The sequence below is a fragment of the Anas acuta genome, chromosome 3 (genome assembly GCF_963932015.1).
Source record: "Anas acuta chromosome 3, bAnaAcu1.1, whole genome shotgun sequence".
Taxonomy (NCBI): Eukaryota; Metazoa; Chordata; class Aves; order Anseriformes; family Anatidae; genus Anas; species Anas acuta.
The window spans coordinates 32049541-32077234 of record NC_088981.1 but is presented as its reverse complement, the minus strand read 5'-3'; the positions used below and the strand labels follow the sequence as shown (position 1 = coordinate 32077234).

At 38.3% G+C, this 27694-nt stretch overlaps 1 protein-coding gene and 1 long non-coding RNA gene across 9 annotated transcripts in view; one reads left to right on the top strand and one right to left on the bottom strand.

The window, feature by feature from the left end:
* BIRC6 (baculoviral IAP repeat containing 6) overlaps positions 1-27694 on the bottom strand; it is a 172629-nt gene that overhangs the window by 15764 nt on the left and 129171 nt on the right. For all 8 annotated transcript variants that reach the window (XM_068676459.1, XM_068676462.1, XM_068676461.1 and 5 more), the window contains one exon: positions 6113-6323. In XM_068676459.1, the coding sequence (XP_068532560.1) occupies positions 6113-6323 (211 nt within the window). The remainder of the gene's footprint in view (positions 1-6112; positions 6324-27694) is intronic.
* LOC137853741 (uncharacterized) lies at positions 24803-27362 on the top strand. The gene is made up of 2 exons (XR_011094689.1): positions 24803-25099; positions 26246-27362. It is a non-coding gene; the product is annotated as an uncharacterized lncRNA (long non-coding RNA).

The following is a 27694-nucleotide window of genomic DNA, read 5'->3' as shown; positions in this document are numbered from 1 at the left end:
AATGTCTCTATGTATCTCCAGGTTAATCAGGTATCCAGGTTAATTAATCCAGGTTAATGCTGCTTAATGTAGCAATCAGCTGTGACAATACTGAACATACGGTCTTCATTTGACAAACAATGTACAACTGATATGAAGAGGAAAAATGTGAAGACAAAGCCCACTGTAGAACTATACTAGTTTCTTGCTACAACCATTTAGTAATTCCGGTAGTTATGCTGCATGCTGACTTTATGTTTGCACACTTTCATAAAGTGTTAGAGAAGCTTCCAAAATCAATATAACAAAAATCACGTCATGAATGTGCACTTCATCTACCCATGCAGATCCTGGTGTAAAGTCAATACTTAAATAGATAATACGGTACTTTTTCCTATTCCACAACAAACGAACAATTCTCTAAAATACGCTCATGGTAAAATGCTAGGAGATTGATCTTCTAGTCAAAATTCACACTGTGCCTATGAACTACAAGGTAGGCATTACAAGAATTAAAAATGATGTTTCTCTCTCTCTGCAGTTCTCTTCTGGACTGTAAAAGATAAGACCTTTTCTTTAATCAAGCAATGTAATGTAGCATAATTCTAAGTCTTACAAATGTAGATGGCTTCTATATTATATATTTATAATTGATGCATTGCAAATTCAAATGTCAATTTAAACACCTTACTATTTTAGAATTTGGGAATTTAAGAGCTAGCACAAATTTACATTGTTATCCTGCAAAACTTAATAGAGATTTTTATGGTAACAAGCCTCTCCCCCTCCCCCACTTTCTGTAAAATTTTAACAGCACTTGTTCATTTTAAGATCCAATCAAGATAAACAGCCAAGAAGCACTGGTTTTCTTTCCCATTACCATACCCAGAAGCAAAACCAAGCTATCTATGCAAGAAGAATTAGCAATGCAATGCTTTGATGTTCCAAACTTATATTTTAGCCACTATCAACTACAATATACTTTCTGTATTTTGATCTAGACAGACATCAGGCATAAATAATGAACTCAATATATGAACATGCATAAATAAAGTACTCAATAGAGGTGATTACATTAATAATGAAAGTTTTTGTACCATACCTAATCAAACGAGAATTCCCTAGAGCACATTAATAACAACCTTCATTACTGCAGCATGGTCCAGTTTCCCTGTCTAGATTTAATCCAACCTGATGTCAGCCCATTGCTGACTTCAAGCAATACTGAACTCTCAAGTACTCCCAGCTAGGAGGAAAGCATCAAAGCTAAACAGTGCAGAGTTTAAGAAACAGTTGAAGAAAAAGAAGCAGCGGCTGCCTCTCCCATTTACACTTTCCCAAATCCTTATCGCTGTCTTCTCCCTTGGGGAAATCTAGTCTAAGATTTTTTAAATAGCCTATTAAGGTCTGGTATGTATATTTAAGTCCACTAAACCTCAGTGATACCTGACATGACAGTCATCAGAGACATGCTACAACCATCAGTCCCAAGTAAGGTGTACGGATTTAGTACTGCTTGCTATTGATGTAGAATCCTTAAGCTCTTTGCTACAGAACCCTTGGAGAAATTTTGGTTAAAATGAAATGTCAACTGGCTTATAGAAGAGAAAGATGCCCGAAAAGCAATGAAAATGTAATTGGTCCAGATACAGAAAGCAGTATTCATTCTTAAAAATTTATTTTCAAGATAGTTATCTTGTAAGGCTTTCATCTGCCCTGTGGTTTTACAATTTAGACTACCAGCTTTTTCCTCCTTCTTAGTCTCAGAAACAAAACATTAAAGTACTGCTGCTGCAATCCTGCCTGGATTCAGAGCCGTGGCGAGCTCTCTCCAAGCTGTGCGCCATACACAAGCACCTCAGAAGTCCAAGAAGATTCTAGCTGGAGATGTGGAGCTGCTGGGAATAGCACATGCTCTTCCCAAAAAACTTGACTTTTGGTATTTCATCTCCTCATTCATAGAAGTGATAAGGGCAGTAGGATCCTTCAAGTCTTCCCTGCACTGTAGCAGCCTGCATATAAATTCATGTATGTAGGCAAACTAGCAGCATTATCAAATTCCTGAGCTCCAATTACAAATTTCTCAATGGTATTCCAAAGAAACAAAACCAAATAATATCCATAAATAATAAACTAGGGTAGAAAATATAACCGTGTAACTATTTTGCTGTACATTTTCTCTATTTTTAGAAAATATTTATAAGTCTTTGTTATACCACGTATTCCTTTCCTCCAAGATTTTGCGTGGAGCAAAATGTCTCAGTTATTTGATGCAGGCCAAACCTTTATCTAAATGTTACAATTTTCAGAGTGGAGGAGCAGCCAAGTATTTATTTAGGACTTAAAACCTTCCCTTTGCAGCTTTTCAACCACTGAAGAAATGCAGACAAACTCATGTCAGCTTGTGTTTAAAGGGATGACAGTAACTAATATATTTGCTAGAAGAGACAGCAGTGTACATGCTAATAATTTAAGCCATTAATTTAGCTTGTGCTGGAAGATGACAGCCTTCTTTTCACGCTGTGATAAATGAATAATGAACGATACACTCCCAAGGCAACTTTAATTTTTAAAGCCAATACTTATAGTTACTCACTCATGCCAGGTACTTAGAGGTAAACGTGGTAATATGGAGTGATACATTTATCAAATTATTCACAAAGTAAAGGCAGCGAACCGCTCAGCCCCTCTGTACTGTAGAGATGCTGCTTGTAAGGCAATTCCACTCAGTTTTATGCTGACGGTCACTCTGCTGGGAAAAGGTTTGCAACCACGGCAGCACTAATGCCCCCCACCTTCCATAGGCTTCCACATGCACCAAATACGCATGTTCCTTCCAGTAATCCACAGACTCTTAGACCCATCTACTAAAATTAGGCAAAACAAGCAAGAGAATATGCCTTTGCAAATAAAGCACTGACAAAAGCAAGCAGCCTCCTCTGAGGTGGATCCCCATACTCCTTGGGGCTTCAAGCACTGTATTTACAGACACTAAACTGAAGCATTTCAAACCAGTAAAGGCTGCAGGACTGGTCCCTGCAACCAACCATTAACTCCGAACAAGACCTTGAGAGTACATCAAAAAAAAGTGACAGAGGCTTTGTCTTTAAAAAAAAAATAAATAAAAAATACGGATTCTTAGGATCCAATTAGAAAGGAAACTGTTTGCAAAATGCACTGTTATTCAAAGAAGTTCCGCAATGTAAAAGTGAAGACAATGAAAAGCCATAGCAAGGAAAATGCCTCATCTACCCTACCTGCCTCATCAAATTTAGGAATGAGCATCTCATACCTAAACGTCTTCTCCATTATCCTGAGGTTTCCTGATTTTCCCATAGTGTTATGGCATTTGAAAGTAAACAAAACCAAATGCTTAACTGGAATCCAAAACCGAACTGTCCCCCTCGATCTAAGTGGACAGTCTTGTTCCAACATGTAAGTGACATTTCGTAGACAAGCAAGTAGCGCTGCTGTTCAGATAAAGGAAAATTTTGTCTTTGAAAGCAGATCCCCTAATTATGTTGTTCTTCTGGCGTTTGACCTAGAAAGGGCAGCAGATTGTCCCATTTAAGAAATTCACGCCAACACTTGCTTATGTTGCTGGCAAACCTTCAGCTAAAAGGCTGAGAATTAAAACCTTCCACCCCAATGACTCCAGGCTGTTCAGGCTGTTGGTGTTTCCATCCTTGTCTCTACCCTGCTTTAAAGACAAACACTATTATGCTTAAACCACCCAGGGAAAGACAAGGTATTTTTTTTGAGCTGATATATCAAAATAACACAAGGAAGTTATATAGATACGTAACTGAACCAATAATAAATTTAAAATAAAATTTGTAAGTTATTAAAATAATACTGATTGTGCCTGAGGAGCTATTCTTAGTTTTCAGATCCTAAGCTAACACTGAAGAACTAGTAATATCATATCTTATTTTGCTGAAATAAAAAGAGCTTACAAATAGCAATGGTCATGTGCCATTCTGACAAAGAAACTTTTCAGACTTCAGCTTCGGGAAGTGACGTGAGAAGACAGAGGTTTTCATGCCCATTAAATCTGAGGCTGTCCAACAGATGACCAGATTAACAACAACAACAGAAGTAATCATAGTGGAGAGATTTACACATATATTTATACTGGAAACTGATTACACAGAGGTCAATTATGATTTTCTTTTCTTTTTCCTTTTAAGATTACATATACTGTGATCTACATAATTTTGCCAGCAAAGCACAAGCTGACGTTTCTTGGATTGGTTACCAACATAAAGGGGTTGGACTCAATGATCTTGAGGTCTCTTCCAACCTAGAAATTCTGTGATTCTGTGATAAAGAAATGTTACTTGTTCTTCCTAATTCTGTTTCTCCCACCATGCGTATTACATGCTTGATATGCAAGACTAGGAATCAAAGTTAAAAAGGACTCCAGAAATTCACAAGTAATTAAGTCCATGGAGTTAAGTTAAGGATGAATATTGTTTCTTTACAAGCCAGCTTGATATTGAAAGCAAGTAACCTGTTAATTCCTGGAGACAGAAAATGATCAAAAGAATGGAAATCTGAACTGGAGCAGAATTTGCTTTTCTAATACCCACAGTCTGGGCAGAAAAACTTGACTCATCCATTAAAACAAAAACCAACACAAATCCTCAAGTCTGAAAACCAGGAAGGTTGGAGACATCCAGAGATGAAAAGTCAGTTGTGAAATCTGTGCCAACTCCAGCACCTCCCAGAGGCACAAGGAGCTGGGAGGCACACAGCGGCTCCTTGCTTCCGTCAGAGCCAGTCGGTGACTGCTCTGAATTTTCGGTGACTGAACATTGACAGGGAAAACCAATTTGGTGGTACTGGTTGTTACTGAACAGACCAGGAAAAAAGGAAAAAGATGATTGGTCTAAATTTTACTATTGTCCAAGATCTATGGCCCAACCAGCCTGAGACAGGTAACAGGTTTAACAAAGCAAAACTGCCTTTTTTATGGACTACACCAAAATCATCAAGGAATAAAAGCAGCTACCAATGAGTCTGGGTTCACAGGTTCCCTGAAAGAGAATCTGCTTATTATTGCCTTCATTTTATAAGAGGAGGTACATAAAAAGTAGTTGATGGTTACTGTAAGACACTGTCCTCACGTCTTTTCTGTCTGTATGGGTTTCCTTGAGAAACAGGCTTGAAAAGTCTGCTGAAGTCCAGAACAAGCAGAACAAGCCTGTGCAGATGACATTATACTGCATCCCTCATGCAGCTTGATGGCATCACCGCAGAGAAGGGGGACTGAGACACTTCTCCATTTGTTCTCTAATTGCAGTACCAGACTGCGAGAGTGCCTGACAAGAAATGTCAAATGTGAAGTTCCTCAGAAGGCAGTGAAGACCTGAAAAGCCTGGCACGGATGGCTCCAGGGCATCCGTTTGTAACATCAAATCATCTTCAAGTGTCCCAGCTCACCTCTGACGTGTGCATTAACAAATTAACTGTTGCAGAGTCGCCATGTGTACAAACAGGCTTTTCACATTTAGCACCAACCAATATCACTAGTCAACAATTCTCAGCTGTCTCCCTGCAGTTAGGTTTCTCACTACAAATAAAAACTGAATCTTTTACTTCATGAGAGAATCCAGAAGGCTCCTCTACTAACCAGTCAGCCTCTGATGGGGAATCCATTATCGATGGATAAAGCAGCATAGTAGCATATAAAAGAAACCCAGTAAAAACTACCATTTGGTTTCAGCCTCCCCAGTTCTATTCTTTACAGAACAGCACGTGCAAGTGCTTCCAAGGAATGCTCCTGCTTTCAGACTGACAGCAGAAAATACAGAGTCCTGCAAACAAGACATACACCTCCCTAAGAGGGAAAGAAGTTTTAGAAAGATTTGAAGCTCCCAGATTCTTGAGCAGCACTCCTCTTTCTCATCAGCAGAAAATTATTACGCTTACAAGTAAGTAGCATAATAAAACAGAAAATATGCATATTAAACACAAATCTAGATCAAGTATATGTTATGTTCTCACTCTGGACTGCAGGACTGTATATATATTAATGATATGAAACTGAGTCTTCTTTCACTTTTATATTCTTAACACATCAATTATAAAACACAGCCAAGGAAAGGTTAGGGATGACGAAAATGATTACCTCAATCGGTTGGTGTAGGTATCTACACAGGTCTTCATTTTAGCCAACAGGGTCCCAACAGAAGCTTGTGACTCCAGCTGTTCTTCCTCCTCTTCGCTGTTTTCTCCAGACAGAGGAAGCAGCAATGGCACCATTGACGTGCAGGACGCAATAGCACGGAGTAATTCTAGCAGTGCACGGTAGAGGGGAACATGTCGGGCCATATCCAAGACTAAAAGAAAAAACAGTTTACATAAATTACTAAAATTGAAGATGATCCTTACAACAGATTTGTTTTTTTTTTTTTTTAAATAGAAAAGTTAGATTTTAATAATTATTAAAATATTAATGACATTTAATTATAAAACACAATACTTTGTAATAGCCATTTAAAATTATGTTTTAATGGACTTGTCCAGAATGAATTACATAAGATAACTGGAAAACAAAGGTTAGCAAAAGACACAAAAGGACAAAGAAAAAGTGCTAACAAGGTGCACAACAGGATTACCACATTCTGTATTAATTTCTAGGAGCTTAATATGCAATCCTGGCTCAAGGTGTATGCTGAAATGCCGAACAAACATGTACAGGGGAAAAATTCTAACCTTTTAATCAAAGACAAAGTCAAAAGCCATATGGCGTAGCAGTGTAGCATTTGGTATTCTAATAGTGTAAGAATTAATAAAGAAAGACTTAAATATAATTTTATTTTATTTATAATTACCTTCTCTCCGTTGGGAAAATTTGTCTGCGTTATTGCAAGAATACTTATGGTTGTGAAATAAATGAAGTTATCTTCTAAGAGGTCTAGCTTTTCTCCTTTCAATGGAGAAAGTATCTTAAAAACTACCAGGTATTTCGGAGCGTGGAAAGGTTTTGAAAAAGATGCCTATTTTATCTGCATACATATGAAGCACAAGCCAGTAAAGATGAGAAGGAGATATATAAGGTAAGCAGAGTTCACTGTCTAGGCACTGCTCAGCGTGAGGTATTTGCATCACAGCAGTAACTGGGGCACAGGACAGATATCACCTCCAGGACAGGCACGCAGCGGCACACACAATTCCGATGGATTCTCTACCACCACATTGTTTATTTTGCTTTTCCACTTGCTTGGACAAATATGTAATGGATGTCATTTCAACTGACTTTATATCATTAATAGAAATCCTGAAAACGTAGCAATACGCAGATACTTTAACACAGCTGCTTCCTCTGTCCCTAGGACATACTATTTTTAACCTAACTGCAGAAAAAAAAAGCCATTGCTCTAGTTCAAAGTATTTACAAATGACTGAGTTTGATAAAATACATTTCAACTTTTTCCAGAAAAAAATAAAAAAATTAACTGACAACTCACATTAGGACAGAATGAAGCACGGAAGAACTCTTTAATGTTTCATTTAGCACATCTCACCCTCCAAGCTAAAGCATATCACAAACTTTCATGTCCCATTACTAATCCCTTAGCTCTAAATACAGCATGACGGGACAGGGTAAATAGCCAGCTGCAATTCAACAAGCAAGTCGATCCAGGTTTTAAGGTTTTCTCTCTCTTCTTTGATCTACAGTTTGTTATTGGTATTTTGAAACTATTAAAACAGCACAAACTCTCAACTGCGGAGATAACTTTTTGTGTTGAGTACAAAGAAATTTACCAAAATAAAACATTAATTTTTCAGGTCTGGTATCATGGCTCTAAAAACATCCTGTGCTGAAATAAACCATATAATTTAAATCAACCTTCCTGGAACTTGAACACTGGCACTGAAGAAAATCAGTTTCTTATCTGTCAATTCTTACATTTTGTTAGCCGTAAGACGTGTGGCTGCACACACATTCATTCCTTATGCTCAGTGCCTACTCTCTAGTGAACCCTGATTGCCCACAGAAAAATCCCCACAATGTGTAAAATGTCCATGAAAGAAGCAGGAACAGGCCTGAGGTGAACAGGTCTGAGATGAGCTGGTGCACCTGATGCCTGGAAAGCTTTTCTTTCTTCCTTTAATTTCAACAAGAAGGTTTCATGAGGCCAGAATAGATCATTTCCAATCCTTCAGTGCTTGCTTGCCTGCTCCTCCTTTGCTGAAAGGCTAGTTACATTCAAAAGTAGTTGTGAGGGAAACCAAACTGGTGTGACTTTGAAATGGAAATGTTTTGCAGAAAGGCAGGAGAGAATTTACTCTTTTAGCAGGTTCAGCTAACACACATTGCTTTGCAATCATTCCCTTGTGGAACAAATGAAATACATTCACTTGGTAGTTGTTCCCCAAATTAGGTTGTTTCAACTGAAACTTTTTTTTTTTAACCTTTATTATTATTATTATTTTACATACTGCATTCTAGACGCTTCTAACTCAATTCCTTGATATCATGTCTTGCATTGCTTTTGTCCAAGGCTTTTATTGTACTTATTAAAGATTATGACCCACGCAAGTATATTTATTTGTCCGAAAGAATTTCCCCTAGACCCCAGTGTAAAGCCAAAAAGAGGGAAAAAATGTCTCTCTCTTAAGACTGGATATCTGGCTAAGTGTAAAACTCACTGTAGAAAGCTGAACATTGGCAAACTTCTGTTTACTATCTTTATTTGGCAGTTCATCTACTCCTTGTGCCTACTTTACTTTCAATTGAAAGCTAACGCCAGACTGACTACAGTATATATTTTCTGCAGATACATCTCTGTTTTCTGAAATAGAAGACTCAAGCATTTTCTAAAATCTCTACGCTTCCAGACTGGGTAGCACTCGGTCTTTAAATCCTTATGCTTAAGCTGCTGGGACTCTGTGCTGCTGCTTTGCCCAGTGTCTGCCTGCCTGAGCAGCGCTGCTGCTGCTGTATGCTAACGCGCTCACCTCCTCGTGCCTTGCCACAGGACAGCACTGGCCTGACGTAGAGGCTCAGCAAGTCCCGCAGCATTCGAACCAAAGTCCTGCAGCACTTGGACTCCAGCATCACCTTTACTTTTAGGACTTGCAGCGAATTTAGTTAGTTGGGCTTTTATCACACGTCTTCCCTTTAGATAGCATTAGGTATGTATTTGGCAGGAGCATTTCAGAAATATGAGATTCAGCTTTATAACAAAAGTTATTGGGATCCCATAATGAAGTCCTTTAGAAGAACCACATTAAAATACTAGTAACATGGAGAAAACTATAAAATACAAACCTATTTCCATCAAACAGAAGCAACGGAGAACCTTTAGACTACTGTCCTTACATACAGCTACCTCACCAACTGTGACCACAGCCATTTGAATTTTAGGCAAACATAAACATCAAAGAAGAACAAATGCTAAAAGTTCAATGCTAAATGCTGAAAACACTTTTTTTTTTTTTTTTTTTAAGAATGCTATACCTTGGGAACATACTCAACTTCTTCTCTGCCTTACTGAATTGGGCAATGCAAGCGGAGGATAACATTTTATTCATATTAAGTAAATACCTTCTTGTGTTAAACTTTCATCACTAAATAAAAACAAGTAATTTTCCTTAGAGAAATGCTAAAATTTGGATAGTATTAGCACATCTTAAATATGTCAGAATTATTTTTATATGGGTACTGAAGTTGTATAAGAAGGTACTAACATCATTTGGTTTACGCAGGCATACCCATAAGCAGACCGAACTGCCAATACACAGCATTCCTAAGAAAATGGAAACAGGAGATCCGAATTGTGGCTTTACAATAAGTGACAGATGGATACATTATCCATGACTCTGCTATCCCAAAGTCAAAACAGTTACTGAATAACAACAAGTATCTGTTCTGGACAGCAGCCTGGACTGTGCCCTCAGCCCCCGCACCGAGTGCAGCCGGACCTGCCGGGATGCCGGGCGCACACAAACCACGCACCCTTTCGCTTCTGCCCACCTCGGTGCTGTCTGAGGTCTCTGGCTGCACACGGCTGTGAGCTGCTGAGGAACATGCGAGTCCCAGAAGCAAGCCACATGTTTACGCCAAAACAGAGGGAAAGAGATTTCTTTAGAGAGCAGAAGGGCGACACCACCGTGAGCTGCATCATGAGGTGATGAGAGCAGCGTTCATGGAGGTTGGACTCACGGTGGTGCCACAAACAGCAGATTAAAAGGAAGTGACAGCAGCATCTTTATTACCAAGGTTGTCCTATTCATTGCAGAAATGAACAGACGTTCAAAAACCAATGTTTTATTGTCCTTGATAATTAGCAGTAAGTTCACTTCAGCTTTTCTGGACAATAGGCAGTATGCACCTGAGGAGACTGGAGATCTCCTCCTCAGAGATCTCCTCCTCCTTGAAGACCTTCAAAGGCCACCTGGATGTGGTCCTGGGCAGCCTCCTCTGGGCATCCCTGCTTGAGCAGGGTTTGGACCAGGTGCCTCCAGAAGGCCCTGCCAAGCTCGGCCATTCTGCGATGCTGTGATCTATCCTCTCAATTCACATCAAAAAAGCATCTCAGGTCTAAACTTGATTTTTTTTTTTCTTGCATTTAGGAAAAGCAGAAGTCTCAGTCAGGTCAGTGCTACTTACTAAGTCAGGTAGGGATGGCAAACATCTGGAAAGCACCTCATGCTTCAGAGGGATATGGTCCTTTGGAAAGCTGCAGACTTTATGAAATGCCTAAAGGTCATGAGATACCACGGCACTGATCACATTTTTGAGAAGTTCCACACAGTCTAGTTACCCCCGGGGAATAACTGAGCAATTTCAAATCTTAGCTGTGATCTCAAAAAACATTTTGATTGCTTTCCACGCCTCTATTTATTCATCACCAATGCAGACCTGTTTCTTAAAAAGCCCATTCATATGCAATTTTAGCCTTGGTATATAAAAAAGCACAGGAGAGCAGGTAGTTTCATAGGATCAAGGTATTGCCTTAAATGGCATAAATATCTGTAACAAGATAATGCCCCAACTGAGTCTAATGCATTTGCTTTCTTTTAATATTATACAATATTCAAACAGAGAATAGCCAGGCCTAATGGCCCATTAAATAGATAATACTGAGCAGCAATAAATTTTTCTGCAATTCATTTAACATCCTCAGTACAACTTAACTGGGTATGAATAAGATTATAATACTTATTTCCATTGCAATGGACATTTAAAACATAACACCGAGAATAAACATTTATCTTAAAATAAAAGGAAACCATTAATATAGCATATCCACTACATCAAAAAGTCTCCACACTTTACAGCAGACTGAAGAAACCAATAGAGAAGAATAATTTCTAGGAAAATGATGAAAAGTTCTGCTTTACTTGCCTCTAATGTGAAGGCATTCCCATTGCTTGTTACCACGACTCAACTAGGAATTCCTATCCTGAAGTGCCTGCAAACATCATGTTTGCATGAGGCAAAACAAACACTTGAGAAAAACAACGGCCACGTGAAAAAAAAACACATGAACAACCCTAAACCAGCTGTAAATACAGCACACACTGACAGATACGTATGATCCTGGCCTTTGTACTATGAGGGAATTTGCACATAGCTGTGCTTAATCCATCCTCTGTACTTCATTTCTCATTTACTTGACTTGCTTCATTTCAGGACTTGTCTTGAATTTCAATTGAGCCCCACAAAAGTATGACTTTCTCCAAATACTTTCTGTATGTGCAGTTTCTTTTTACTTTTGAACAAAGCACATGACCGCCTTTCTGCCTTTGTTGAAGGAAATGATGGTGTGCTGGCAGCCACCACAGAAGGCACCACTGGAAAACTCCTTCCAATTTACAGCCATTTCTTTTGTGTTCTTGAAGAGCTCTGCCATGCAGACATGAGAGGCATGGTCATGAATGCACATCTAAAAGGAAACCACTGTAAAGAAAAAGGCATTCTATAGAGAATGCACGATCTAGAAACAAAAAACATACAGTTAAACTTAAAAATTCCTGCAAACAGTTACAAGTATGGCATACATTTAATAGATCAGAAGAGAATGTACAGTTTAAACAGTTGAAAATACAGGGAAATACAGTTTAAAACTGTAACAAATTGGTTTCTATAATCCAAGATAAATCTGAATTCTGATTCTGCAATAACACTCATCTCCCATGCCAAGAGGTTTGCTTCTTGCATGGGGCAGAATTTCCAGTGACCCAAGAAACTATTTCCTGGTTTGGTTTGGATCTACTTTTCTCCTTTTTCAATTAGACTTTATATCTTCCTAGAAAGATGAAGTGTTTTTGTTGTTGTTTGTTTTTTTAGTATTTGTGAAATCCTGCATCTATTTTAAGTAATGTGAAAGAAAACCACTAACAGTTACATAGAGCAACTCATCTATTTATGTCATATAAAAATGCTGAAAACTTTCTACAGTGTAACTGAACCTGCCCTGCAAAAAACAAAACCAAGCAAATACCTTTGTATTCCAAGAGTCTTGTATTTTTATAGTAGTAAAGTTTAAAAGACACTGGTCTCATAAATTTAAAAGCTGAAAGTAAATAAGACATTCTCATTATGATTCCACTTATTACAAACTTTAAGACCAGTGTTAAGATCATGACTGCAGTACAACACACGCCTGCCGCTGTTTTTTTTTTTAACCTCCAAATCATTTACAAGTAGCTCTTAAAGTTCTTTCAATTTTATACCATTCCTAAAATATGCTTAGTAATTAGCAAGGATGTATTTTTGATGCTATAGTATGTTATTCAAACCTAAAAACCACGGCTGTGATTAAATCGAAGATTTCAGGATCTCATTCTCCTATTAAAGACTTTCAGTAGCAAAAAACACCACTGCTCAAAAATGCCACACAAAGGAAACACTGATTTTGTACTTGTAATTAAAACCATCAGACACAGCCTCATGGCCACAGGTACTGCCAAACGTATGTATGAGACATGGTGTTTCCAACAGGGCCCCTCTTCTTCTTCCTCTTTCTAAATATTTTACAAGTGCAGGCGTCCCTCAGCCCCCTTCGCTGCATCTTCTCAAACATATGATCTATGAATGCAGTCCACGCTGCAGGCGATAGTGTCAGTTCCAAATGCGTCATGCTCTACTGCCTCTTGATTTTCTGTTTCACAATCAACCCAGGGCAAGCATCTTTTATAATAGGCCTAATTAGCACCCTATGTTCTGCTCCATTTTCATAGAAAAAAAGGATAGCCTGCAGAATGCTTCAAAATCAGAGATCTTTAAGAAATCATTAGCCTTAGGGCAAAAATAAAACCAAAGTTTTCTAAATATTGTCATCTTGTAATCATTTAATTAGCCTGCCTTTTTCTTCACTTTTCATTATAGGAATGACACAAACATTTTCACAGTACCATTTTTCATTATATATATTAAAAAAGGCATCAGAAAAGCCTAGTCCTTTTGCAACAGGAGGAGGGATTAAACCTTATTTTGGACAGAGTTAGGAACCCTGTTGCCAGAGCAGAGTAAAACAATGCAAGAAGGGGGCAAGTGGGTGGGTGTCTCCCAGCACGTGCAGTGTCAGGCTCCAGGTTGCTTATGAGTATTATTCTCATCCAGCCCTAAGTCCTTGCTCCTATGGTGTCAGCACCAAGCTCATTAGTAGTCCAAAAAAAAAAAAAAATCACATCAAATGTCAGAAAATGGAAAGAGAAATTAGAAATTAGTTATTGGGACTGCATTCAATCAATAGTATGACTTCCATACCACGTGCTTTTTCCCTTGTCTCAAAAAGACAGGACAGGACTGGCAAAGGGAGGAGAGGCGACTGAACAATCGAGCTTCTGCGCTACGTAAAATGAAACAAATGAAGACTTGGCAGCCTCAGTGACTAATGAAGTGAATGATAAAGTTTTTCTAAGTTATTAGTAAAAAAAAAAAAAATATAACACCATGAATAGGGCTGATTAAAAGGACGAGGCATGCCATTAGAAGACTGCAAATTGTGAAAGAGCAGCGGGATGCATTACACAACGCATCGCTGTTGAGCTTTGGAAGAGCTTTGCACTACATGCTATGGCATCAAATATTGTTACAGGTTCAAAAGTAATTGGGTAAATTCAGGTAGGAACAGCACACCGAGGACTAAACGAGGTGACACAAGCCCTGGCCATGCAGCAGGAATAGCAGGGCGGCACCGGTATTTCAGCCCCGCTCCTGTAGTTCTCCCGTAGGCAACTGTTATTATCCCCTAGTGATGATAAAAATAAAAGGCTAACAAACGTGGGCTGTCTTGGCACTGCTGCTCTTATAAGCTTCTTCTAGGAAATGTGGAAAACCCAACATGTTAACTGCAGTAAAAAAGGAAACAGTGTATTTCAATTACAGAGGCAAAATGCATTGCTCAAGTCGGTCAGTCATCTCGAGTTAGTGCAGGAACGCTGCTCAAGGGAGCAGACCATTGCTCTTAGATATTTCTGCTTCACTTAACTTCACCAAAATCAAATATGCTTTAAAAATAAGTATTTTCAGGAAAGTTTTGTTTACTAGTGAAGTTGAGCAATGTTACTCACTTAAAACTTGTCATAAATACATCCATGAACCCAGAAGAAAACCCCACCACCTTTGCCAGAAGCATGAGGCATTATTTCATGAAGCCAGCGCGTACAGCTGAGTAAACAGACACGATATCTTGTGTTTTGAAAGGAGCAGGAAAAAGAAACCCAACTGATATGAACGATATAAAAGAGAATCTCAGCTTTTAAAGCATAAGCGGCTACTAAATCCATGCGTTATCTACAGAACTGAAGATATGACAACTTCCATGCCACACTCACATCCCAGATAATGGAACCCTTTAGAGATACTCCCCTCTGCCATTCATACTTCAGTCTTAAAAAGGCAGTCAGTTAATGGAGGGATGTTTCTTGGGGGCTACAGAGCCATCTAACATGGCTAGTGGGGAATGTATTACCATGTAAGAATAATTAATGAAAGCTAAAATTGAAACATTCCACGTGCAATTTTGTTTTGGCTTTCATTTTTTGTTTGCTTGCTTTGTTTTTAAATGGTGCAGTAACCATCAGTGTAGGAGGGATTTAACCGAAGTACTGCAGAGGAAACTCCTCCTGCCACTAGATCCAGTGCTCTAGCTTCCAAAAATCTCCCCTCCCAAAGATCACTGGATTTACCCAATATCAGTTCTTTAAAAACCAACAAAATATGAAGAAAAGCAAGTAAAGGACAAAGCTTTAACCAAATGATGTTTGCATCCAAATCCAGAAAACAAGTATAAGGAAGCATCAATGTAAAGCTGCAGGATAGCTTTAGATTATCCAACAAGTATACACAAGGAGATATTATCAGCAATGATAAAAGAAAAAGAAAAGATAGGAGGAAATATATATAAGGGCAACCAGTGAGTGCTTGAGAATGAGGGTTTTTGCCTGGTATAGGATGAAAAAAGCCTCCATTATTAATACACCTCTTTGCTATGGCTTTAATAAGATTAAAAGGACCAATAATTTATATTTGAAGTAAACATAATGAAATAAATCTAATACTAGAGGTAAGCTAAAAGCATAAAATTAATTTTCCACTTAACCAAGGAGGTAAGAAAAACATTTTTCCTAAGAGAAATTACCTGGCTTAAACAAATAGCCTGTGGACTGAAACTTTCTTGACAAATAACTAAGCAAATAAATAAAAATCAATAAAAGCCACCCCACGTTAAGCCTGTTTGAGTTCTGATGCGATCAAATTCTTGCTCTTACACAGTAACTGTATTTGTTGGCCCATTCATTTGCTGCCAGCTCAGATGTCATATTGAGAGTCTGTTAGTAGAGCACGAAATACATGCTTCCCCCCTTTTGAATTCCTAAATCATAAACCATTGAGTTAAGCAAGATAACTGAAGCTAATTCTCAAGTGCTGAAGCTAATTCTCAAGTGCAGGCACTCCGCAGAGATGAAAGCAAAGGTATTACTGCTCTGACAACACAAAGCATGATTTTTGAGGAAGTTAATCTGGCTTTCATCATCCCTGCGCTGGGAGAAGGAATAGTGATTTCACTATTTTTGGCAAGACGAGTGGGCAAGCAGCCACCTTGAAATGGTCCTCAGTCTGACTGTTACCCCTTCCAGCCCATAAAACAGTCACTAGTATTGTAGGGTAAGATGGGAATTGAAAATTAGATGGAAATCTGCCATTTCATAGCACATGCTGCAGAAATCAACGTGGAAATTCAAAATTAGATAGTGAAGGATTACATTTTTTTCTTTTTTAAAAGACATTACTTCAGCAGATGGAAAAAGGCCAAGACTCAGGTCTTCTCTTCAAACTCCTAGACCATCAGCAGAGGATAGCAACATTCCCATTGTGATGGAGTGAAGTGTAGTTTCCGTGCTTCACAGCAAACTTTCTGCACGATTGGGCATACCTACGAGATCGTGCCTTTGGGTGACAGCAAGGAGACTGCTTTATTCTGCCTTAAATATCCAAACATTTTGCTCAGCCATGATGGCAAGAGCCTTTGTGGATCATTCCCTAACTCAAAAAAAACCCACAACATATGCTTTTGTTAATGAAGAACGCTAGCTTGAGGTTGTCCTCAGAGAGGACAAGAAGATATGAGATATAAGATATAAAAACCCAGAGTGTGTGTGTTGAAGTAAGCTATCATAGATCAACTCGTCTTCTAGACTAACTGCTTCAGCTACAGAGATGTTTCCTGTGACCTCCACTCAATACTACAAACAGACTTAGATTAAAAAAGAGGTACTATGAAAGTGCCTGCATATGACTATAGGAAACTCCAGATATGCTTATAACATTTTATTTTTAAAAAGAGGAGAGAAAACGAGACCGCACATGAAGTACAGCTGTGACAGTGAGACTTACTGCCTAGAATAATCAAGACCTATCACTTCACCAAACAAATGAGACTTTCAACTGCTGAAATGAAAGCCAGCGCTCGGTGTTGCACTAAGTTCCTCTTCAAATGCACGCTAAGCCACGTGCCTCTGAACTGCTAAAACTCTGCCCTGTGAATACAGCAAACTATTTCTCAGGAAAGCTTTAGTAAAATACCTAAAATTAACCATGGCAAGCTGCTCTGTACATGAACAGAAAGAAATGGATAGCTAATTTGGTCAAGAAACCTTGTTCAATTATGTGATTGATTAAGCCACTAATATAGGAAAAAAAAAATCACATTAAAAATGCATTATTTCCTGTCCTTTGGGGAGTCTCCTGCGCATACCACAATGGCCCAGTAAGCATTAAGGAACAGAACAGGATGAAAATAAACTGAAGGAAGTGGCCCCAACATTTCTGCAGTATCATATGGAACTACAGGACACTAGCGTGATGTCGTAGTCCTCTGATGCAATGGTCTCTTTTCAAAAAAGCACTGAGGCTGTAGGTGATGAAAGGCATCTTAATTCTTAATGCCTCCAGTAAAAATCTGTGAATGTGTTGGCAGCACGTGGCAGACGGCAGAGCAATCTATTCCAGACAGCCAGCACTTGTACTCCCAGCCACATTTACCAGCTCTAAATGAAACCATTGGACATGTTCAGTCTGACTGAAGTAAAATTAGAAAAAATGGGAGCCCCAATAATAGTTACCATGGAAATTTTGAAAGATGTGATGTTGTACCTCAGATTTTAAAGGTCTTGTCAAATGTCTTTACCAATTACAGTGCTGAAGGATAACATTTAGCAGTCAGAGGCTCCCAGTCTTCTCCTATAGGCAGGGATACACCAACCAGTTTGGGCTTCCAATTAATGAAGTGGAAAAAAGAAATTGCTGGATTAAACACTCATGGGTCTTAGTAATGAGGTAAGATGGACCAGGAAAGCTTAGGGATAGACTCCCTCCACTTTAAACAAGGCAGAAACTTTCCTGCCATATCCCTTGAACAGTCTCATCAGTGACCTGTATCAGTTTTTGTAAATTAAACAGGTATCACAAGCTAGTGAAGAGAGAATTTCATGGAACACTTACAGCCAAAACCAAATACTTTTACACACAACAGCCCCTACCTTTTATTTCTCAAGTGAATAACCCAAAACAAAAATACAGAAACTAACTTCAGTAATGAAATGAACACCAGCTGCATCACAAGTATGATTTGTTAGCTTCTACACATCCTTCTATCAAGGAAGCTTATTAAAAAAGATAACTCATCTTTGGAAGGCAAACACCACAATTTAGTTTCCTTTTACATAAAACATATTGCACAGCAGAGTGCAAGGCATCAAGGTCTGCCAGAAAAATATCCCGCACATTAGTACCAGAAGAGTAATGTTTAAGCAGATCCAAAGGGGATATAAAAAAAATTACAGGTTCTTGGCAGACAGATACAGATCCGTAAGTAGTCTGTTGCTCGTGTTTCAAGACAATCATACTATCCTGTAACCACAGAGGTCCAGAACTTCATATTGGTCTCCAAATGAGAAAGCAACCTTGTTTACTTGTGCTATCAGGATTGTCCTGTAAAGAACCTTCAGGAACTTAAGTCATCATTTGCAAAAAAACTTTGTGATTTAAGGCACACAAAAATACACAAAAAAAAAAACAACAAACCAAACCAAGAGTGAATTCTAGAGAACTGTTTTTCTGAAAATTACTCCACAGAAATAAGGCAGCAAGCGGATAGGCAAAAAGCAGAAAGAAGAACAAGGTGTGATGTGAGAAGCCCCACTGAAATCCAGCCTTAACCCCTTCTCTCTCTCACCTGTTAAGTTTTCAACCATCTTGCCCACAAAACTCCCTTCCTTATGGAAAATCTAACATGTACTTTAATTCACTGTGATCAAGTGAGTGGGGCCAGAGGTTGCAAGTTAGTTTGAAGTATGTTCCACATATACAGCTGCAGAAGTCATCAGCAGCTGTGTAAATCAGTGCAGAGCTCTCCAGTTAATGGTCTGATGTTCAAAAGCAATCTACAACAATGTGCAGTACTGGAACGGATAAAGATTGAAGTAGAAGTTACAACTGGTCAGTGATCTTTGCTAAATAATAATTTATTGGGAAAAAAAAAATCTAATTAGCTCTTTGGAGCTAGTAAGATCTAGTCTTCACACGACTAAGTACCTTATTTGCCACACAATCCAGTACCTAATTAGAAATGAAAGCCAGGATGCGTTGTTCCTCGTTACAGTTACATCTTTAATTCTCAATACTATGTTTTGATACATACTTCTTAATGACTCCCCATAAATTACAATAACGTTCTGCAACACAGCTGAGTTAGAAGCACAACTTTACATTTTTTTCTTTCATAAATATTGGATATTATTAAGCATTCAAGTGAATAATCAGTTCTGATACTTTCAGAAATATCTGTTCATGAAGTGCTACTTCAAAAGCACTATCTACTACAAAATAACCTGATACCTTAAGTGCTTTTAAAGACAGTAAGCATACGTTCATATTCTTTTGCAACAGAAAATAAGAGATTTCATGAGGAGCATATCATGGTCTTGTTGCAAAACCATCTACAAGTACAGAAAAAATCAGAGGAAAGAGATGCAGCAAGAGGTGCTGTGACTGGTGGTATCTTCCAGATTTTTTTATTTTTTAATTTTTCAGTAAGAGCAGTCATCTGGAAACTTATATGGACAAGATTTGTTCTTACTCACCAGAGGAAATGCTTTAAGGCCTTTGGAGAAAGAGGAATTTGTTTTGGTACTGTTCTCCGCTGGACTAGGATCAGTTCTCACTGCTCTCCTGGCTTGCCCATGAGAAGGGCCCAATATTCACTTAACAGATTCCTCTAACACAACAAAATTTATGAACATGACAGCTGAAAAATTTGGTACCTGAAAGCCTTAATTATCCTCCAGAAGCATGCAGCCTACACTCAAACCAATTTGAAGAAACAGTCCCTGATACTTTTGACAAAAAAGTCTGGAGCAGCAAAGAACAGCCCTGAATCATCACTGAAGCATCTTAAAATTAACTAATCACTTTTTGAAGGTATAAGAGATTCTTTTTGATATCGGCAAAGATAAAAATGAAGATGCCTGATGTCCTATGTGAGAGGAGAAACAACAACAAAAAACCTCGTCTTTTCTCCATCATTCCTTTCCACCACATCCAGACTATGCCTGGGGCTGAAACCCTCACCCCTACTCTCAGCAGCATTCATCAGTCACTGACTCCTGAGTTGTTTCCATTCATCAAGAGAGCGATTAAAATAGTTTCCCCCAACCTAATATGGGACATATGACTCAACACCCTCCAAAGGCAGGCTGACTGAGCTAGCAAACTTACCACTTGATAAAATACTGGTATGCATTCTGACCGTATTGACAGACAGCAAAGCAGCAGTTGATCTTGACTGCTGCTAAGAGAAGTTGGTGTCAAAAAAGGCCGTGACAGAAGAACTGGTATTGTTCCCAGGGTCAAACTACTTTGGGTGGCATTTATAAAGCTTTAATTGCTTTCTTAATAGCAAACTATTTTAAAGCAAGTATAAGAGATTACAACAAACAAATTTCTGGTGAGTGAAGACTGATATGTGGGAACAAACTAGAAGAATTTATGTAGTTAGCTCTGAGAGAATTCTGTATTTTTCCAAGGATATTCTCAGTCAGTAACTAAACTACAAGCTCAGAAAAAAAAAAAAGTCATTGAAGTTCCTCAGTCAGAAGGAAAATTATTACAAGATGTTGATGCTTAGGTGAAGCATAAACATCATCCAATCAGTGGTAAGAGGAAACACACGAAAAAGCTGTGATGCGAACAATAAAGAATCTAAAAGCAACCTGCACTGCTACAGACGCAGGACCTGAGCTCTTTTTTTTCTCAACAGGGTAAATAAAGACTTGGAAAACTGGCTCAAACTAACGGCACCATCCATCGCTGCTGACTCAAAGGCATTGCTTGTCACCTACATCATAAAAAATAAGCTAGGAACTCCCACAAAATAAATAAAAAAAACACACAACAGTAGCTATGGGTAGTTCTCATGAGAATTAAAAAAACAAAACCCCCAAAACCTAAGGAAGGAGGATGAAGTGGCATGGATAGCCCCTTCTAGCTCACGTTAGGCTAACCAGTTCATCTTAATTATTGCATCTCCCAACAGACACAACTTTGCTCTGTTGTTCTGCAATTTAAACTGAAAAAGTGTCAGATCTCATAACTGCCTATGGAGTTCGTGGAGGTCATCACAGAAGAAAACCACAACGCGCTGCCTACTGGATGCGTTTGCTGCTGCATTTCAAGCATTTTCCTGCATCTTAGGGAAAACATGGAACAACTACAAGAGAAAACAATCTTCAAGGATAAATGATGTATGAATGATCTTCTGGATTTTGTTACAGCTTCTTAACCTAAATAGATTTTTAAGTCTAGACGTTTTTTGTTTTTTCTTTCCATTTTCTCCTTCGAATTTTTCTTTACATTCTGCTATAATTAGCAATCTTCTACAGAGCATTTGCTCTCTGTAAGGGCAACAATATCTAACTCAAAATATGCATTTTTAATGAAGATACGGCATACAGGATTATCTTAGGGTACATGAACAACAAAATTGCATTAATCCATAAAAATGCATGAGGAAAAAAAGAAAAATTGTACCTTGGTTAAGAGTACTTGTTTCTTTTGTAAGTGTGATGTTATGGGTGTGACACATTACCCACAGCAGCAGCGTATAGCAGGATAATGATCCTCTGAAGTCCAAGACTGTAAATCATTGAATCTATACCACTGAGTCTTTACAAGACGCCCTGGCAACCCCCCTCTTGTAGTATGAGTATCTTTAAAATATGACATATATTTGTATTGCCTGAGGTCTATTTCCATGCAATACAAATGCTCAAACATCAGCCATAATGAACAGAATGACCTCTAATCAACAGAATTTGCTCTGCTCTGGGATGCTATATAAATCAGATGCCAAAAGTCTTACCAAGTGCTTTAAAGCTTTGCCTAAATGGAAACAAAAATTCAGTTTAGTGTATTTCTGGATACCAAACCCAATTAGTATGTAATTTAATGTTCACCCCAAAACAGGTGCTTTTATTACCGACTCACACAAGATATACTGACTCTAATGCTACTTTACGTACAGTATCTCCCCAATCTTCCAGATACAATCAAACCTGATGCATAAATCAAGGCTGTTTCAAATCAAGCCTGTATTACTCACTCGAGTCCACATGAAAAATCCCACGTGAAATTTTCTCTTCCCATTGAAGATGCATTGTAGCTATAAGGAAATTATTTGTAAATACCAGCTTTCACCCCATACAGATGAACTCCTCAAGGTTCCTGTAATTAAGAAACGTTAGCACTGACACTTTTTTCTTCTTTTTTCCCCTTGAAACAGCAACTCTTTGACAGCACTGACAACTGAAGCAGCTACTGCCCCGTCCCTCTTACTGTGCTGTGCTGTTGAACTATTTTTGGCTGGGTCTGTTCTCCAAACCATGACATTTCTGCACAGACACGCACCTCAATACAAAGGAAGGATGGACGGGCCATCAAACCAAGGTCCAGGCGAATGCTGGATCTGAATCAGTGTGCAGGAGCTGTCACTCCCCCTCGCCTGCTTGCAGAGGGAGCCTAGAGAGATTTGTTTCCCCGGGTTCGTGCAGCCCCTGAAGTGTCAGCTGCATCACAACTCTTTAAATGGAAGACTGATATGAGAGCTCAACCATGGCAAAAACCAGGCCAAGAAATACTTTGTGAGTCTTTTGCTGTTCTCTGTGGATACGTCTTAATTAGCTGGTTATTGGCAGTGCAGCTGCTGAATTTACTTTGTTGTCACCATTTACGCTTGACAATATTGCACAAAATTCTTTTGCTGACCTTGAATCCTTTAAACCAAGTCGTATTAAATTGACAAGGTGACAGATTCTTACCCTCCAAGTAGATCATTAATCTTTAAATAAAAGATGCACATTGCACAGTTTCTCTGCTTTCACAATGGGTTTTTAACATGTGAGGGTTAATGTGGTATAATGGCTTAAATATTAGATTAGTTAGGTGCTCTCAGCAACATGAACGGTCAGAATACACAGGTGAAATTTTCCTCACCTTTCAATCTCTAAATGAATCTAAAAGAATACAGAAATATGTTCAAGAAACATCGACAGGAAACAATTCCAGGAACAACTGAAGCTGCAGCAGGCTTTCAGAATACAGCTTAAAAGGCAAGCTGATATATACATACTAGAATATATTTTAAGGAAGCTCTGCTGGAGAGATTGAAACTAATACTTTAAACCTTTCATCTAGAGTCAAACAGTTTCACTGAGGCAATACTAAACTCAGGATAAGGGGCAGATCAAGTACCACTACCACACCATGCACGGTACTTCGAACATGGTATTTAACATTAAGATAACACACATGTCAAATGTGAACTTTTGTGCAGCACTAAGAAACCAAGAAAACAAGTGTACTCAAACACTTCAGAAACATGATAAGAAGATTTAATATGTGAATGTATTAATTTGAAATTGGAAGCGTTTAAAAGCAATGATTTTCCCCTCTTTTGCTTTCTATACAAACTCACAAAGATTATTGAAAATTGAATTTCAAACAATGCTTTGTTGATTTCTAAAAGATGCTGTTCTGGAAAGTGATCGAGGTTTCCAGCTACATTCCTACTGATTGAAGTCCGTGTAATTATGATTTTTCATACTCATAAGCTTTTTTGAGAGTTGGAACTTTGAAGTGGTTGATTTTGCAAAGGCTTTTTTCAAGTAGGCTTTTCAAGATAGCTAAAACACATTTTCCTTCATATCAAGAAACTATGCACTGTTTCAAGAAAAATACATCGTGTTATTAGCCTTCATAGAACAAAGTGACTGATAAAGTCATTTGAAGCACAGCTACCTGCAGAGGCGATTAGAAATGTGGTTTATCCTCTGTAGAGATTGGGAAGAAGAGAGCTTCCCCCTCCCTCTGCAATGGCACAGGCGAAAAAACCTCTTTGATTTACCTAGGAAGAATCTGAGTTACTGCTTCCTGTGAAATCAGAACAGGAGCATTTGTCTGCAAGTCTGCGCCTTCATTAATTACGCACCAACCTGCATTCTTCGGTGGTGAATACAAAAAGGGAAAGCCTTAGAAGCAGCATTTCCCTTAGAAACAATTGCCTGTCAAACAAAGCATAAAAAGACAAAAGGCAGAAACACTGTTTCAGCTTGAATGCCTTAATGTCACTATTTGTCATGCAGCACTTCATCAGAAAACCCCGAAGTACAGTTAACTCCACTCCTCGCCACACCGCACACTTTCGCTGCTGTTGCAGGATGAAAATGTGCCCGGCCTGACAATGAACCAGCAGAGCCAGCGCACATTGTTATGCAACTCGCCGTCTGCAAGGGTGCCTCGTAGCTCCTTCTTTATTCAGCGAGTGCCAAGTGCATGTTTAATCAATGTCACAGCTTGCCACAGTGTGCAACTGAAGCCGCTGTCATTCCTCTCTTCAGATTTGCCGGGCTAAGTTATGCAATGCTCCGAAGAATACCTTGGAATTATTTGCAGAACCTCTGAATGCAGGTGTGTGACAGCGTTTACACGGCCGCCACTGGAACAGGCTCCTTCTTCTCAGCCCTTCTCAGCCTGGACTAAAATGCCATAGTGTGACTGCACGTAGTGCGCTGCATTCGGAATTACAGCATGGCAACGTGAGAAGCCTCTTCAGACGGCTGCCACTGAGAGTAAATCAAAGGCTGCTGTTTTTTTTTTTTGAAGTCTTAATAAATAACTAAATACAATTGAATAAAGCAGGAGCTGTTTCTTTTTTTTCCCCTTTTTTTTTTTTTTTTTTTTTTGTTTTTTTTAAGGCAAAAGCAAACAGCATGCATGTCGTTGCTTTGCATCATCCAGGAAAAAAAAAATCCTCATTTTAATGAGAATTAGTCAACAGTGAGGATCATTACCAGAAAGGGTTTTGCTGTTTTTGACTACACTTGGCGTTAGTGGATTACCGAGGCAGAAGGCCAGTCATTTGGAAGATTCGGCAACGTTATCCTCGCCGTTAAACTTCTTCATCAAGGAACTGTTCATGCTCCTAGCTGGTCTGTCTGAGTGAGGAGAGCAGCCCCTTCATGAAGAAAAAAGCCTGGTTTGCCACTGAATCTACGAGTAAGAAGCATGTCTGATGACATTTTATTCCTGATGCAATGTAGGGTAAGAAACATCTTTTTTTTTTTTTTTTGCTACCTTTCTGGGTATGAGATATGCTCTAAGCTGATGGCTTTAATTAGACTCACAGCAGAAATAGGTTTATCATCAATGATTAAAGATGTTTGCCAGAAGAGAAAAACGCTGTAGCACTATAAAATGTGATTGCAAAGCTTCACTAAACGTGAGTTATCTGAATTAGCAGAAAGCCCAATCAAATTTTAGTTTAAGATTAGAATTTTCTGATCAATAAGGCTAAAATAGCAGAGCAAATTATAGATAGTGTCAACATTTCAGCTGCCAAACAGCATAATTTTACATGGAATGTATTTCTAGAGGATATTTGACTGTCAATTAAGAGTACAAGAACAGCTAAGTAATAGAGATGACCTGTCAACCTCACTTTTTCAACAAAAAAGGTAATAAATCATACACGCATCTGTAAATATCTAGCTGAAGTCCTCAGACTGTACAGTATTCTGCTACTATGAAAGTACTACTGTCCTTTGGCATACTGCAGTAATAAGCATATATAATAGCAATAACCTTTATATTTGAAAAAACAGACGTTTTCTGTTCAGTGTTTGCTGTTGCATGCATGTCCAAAAGCTGATCTATTAAACAAGTAAAAGGGGAAGACCTCACCTGCAATTGCCTGCTTATGGCTCACTGGTCAAAACAGAGTGAGATACTGTGTTAAAGAGGCATATTTTCCATGTTCGGAAGCAGCAGACATGAATATTTGCAACTGGTTTTGTACTGTGACAGTGAAATATTTAACAGCTGAAAATTCACATCATCTCTCCAGGCATTTCAGAGCATTTGACAATGCCCACATACCTGCTTTCATCTATGTGATGTTTCAGAAAAAAATAAATTAGCTGACTAAAGACAAATTTTAAATTTCTTTTATAATCAGGCATATTAATTAGCTTGAAGCATCAAGCTATTTTTTACTCCTACCTGATCTGCATCTCCAGAACAATTACTTCTAACGCCTACATGGCCATACATAAAGAAACAGAAGATAAACACAACTCAACAAACACCGAAATAATAAATATTTCGTAAAGAAGTACAGAATTGCATTTAAAAAGATCAAAGCTTGCACGTTCGTCAGACCAGATTTACCATTTGTTTTCTTTCTTCTAGCTAGCTGCCAGAATACTGGTGAAGATATTTGCAGGAAAAATGGGGACCTCTGCCATCACAACACTGGAGGATGTAAAAAGGCGAGAGGAGAAGGAGGAAAAAGAAGAATCTATTCTAGCACTGCTTGGAATTATTGGAACTGTGCTCAATTTATTTGTTATTGTTTTTGTGTACATCTACACTACGCTTTGATGGCATTTTTGAACATTAACTGCATAGCACACAGTGCAAAGACCAGCGACAGTAAGGATGATTTCTAAATTTAAAGCAAAAAAAAACAAACCAAAACAGTCTGACAATAATATCAATAACATTCCAGAGCAAAGTGCCTGGCTAAGGGCACTGCAACAATGACTGCTAAATGTATCTGTGAGCCCAGCTAGGGTGCTAAATTATGTAAATGAAGACAGACAATATTCAATTTCTCACTGATAACAGATGAAAGCCTAATAGTGGAAACCGAGATGGCACTATTTTATTGCCAACAAACACGCAAGGCACAAGAAATATAAGCAGAAAAGCAGTGAGAACAATCAGAACATAGAAAGAGATTAATTAAATATATGAATACATACAAGCAAGCCCCGTGATGCTTTCTGTAGTTTTGTGCAATATGTCTCTTCATAGCTGAGACCAGAAAACAGACAAAAGGGTTTTATTTTTAAATCACCATAATTTAGGCTTAAAATCTACACTGATGTGTAATAAGTGTGGAAACAGGAACACTGTTATACCAAAAAATTGTAATACTATAAGCAAAATTTTAACTACTAGCTATATTCTGCAGCATTTTTGTTAGTCTTGTGGAAAGCTGGAAAAGGTTAGATTTTTCTTGCCTTTATTGAATCTGTATTTGAAATCATGCTATATTGATGATGTGCTTTTCTAATTAAAAATCCTTTAAAGTGGTGTAAAAAAGTAAAGAAGAGTTTTAGTACTTCTTTTAAGAAATATTATAAATTACAATGATACTCTAATACATATTCTCCAAAAGAAAAAAAAAAAGTAAATGACATTTTCCATATCGCCGATTTTAGAATGTGTTTAATGTAAGTCAAATACAACTTCCATGTTTTTATCCTGTTGCTTATTTTCAAGTAAAATAAAACGTATCACAAAGGATTCCTGGTTTTGTATGGAAAACAGCCTAACAGCATTTCCCAGAAGAACATGTTCTCTCTGGACCAGGTCCTTTCCTTTTTGTACGGCTAATGGTTTAGGCCCAGAATTGCAACTCTCATGCATACTTCATGGTACATACCATTAGTCTACTGAAATTCATTACACTAGTTCTACGTTTCAAATTAAGGCCATGTATGGCTTTGAACTAAATCCAAAGCTGCAGACAGTGAGATCATAGGAATTTTTGTATACATGAATATATCCTGCATATTTCTTCTAACAGAAAAGCTACTTTTGAGGGCTTAGGATTAAAAATACAACAGAGAA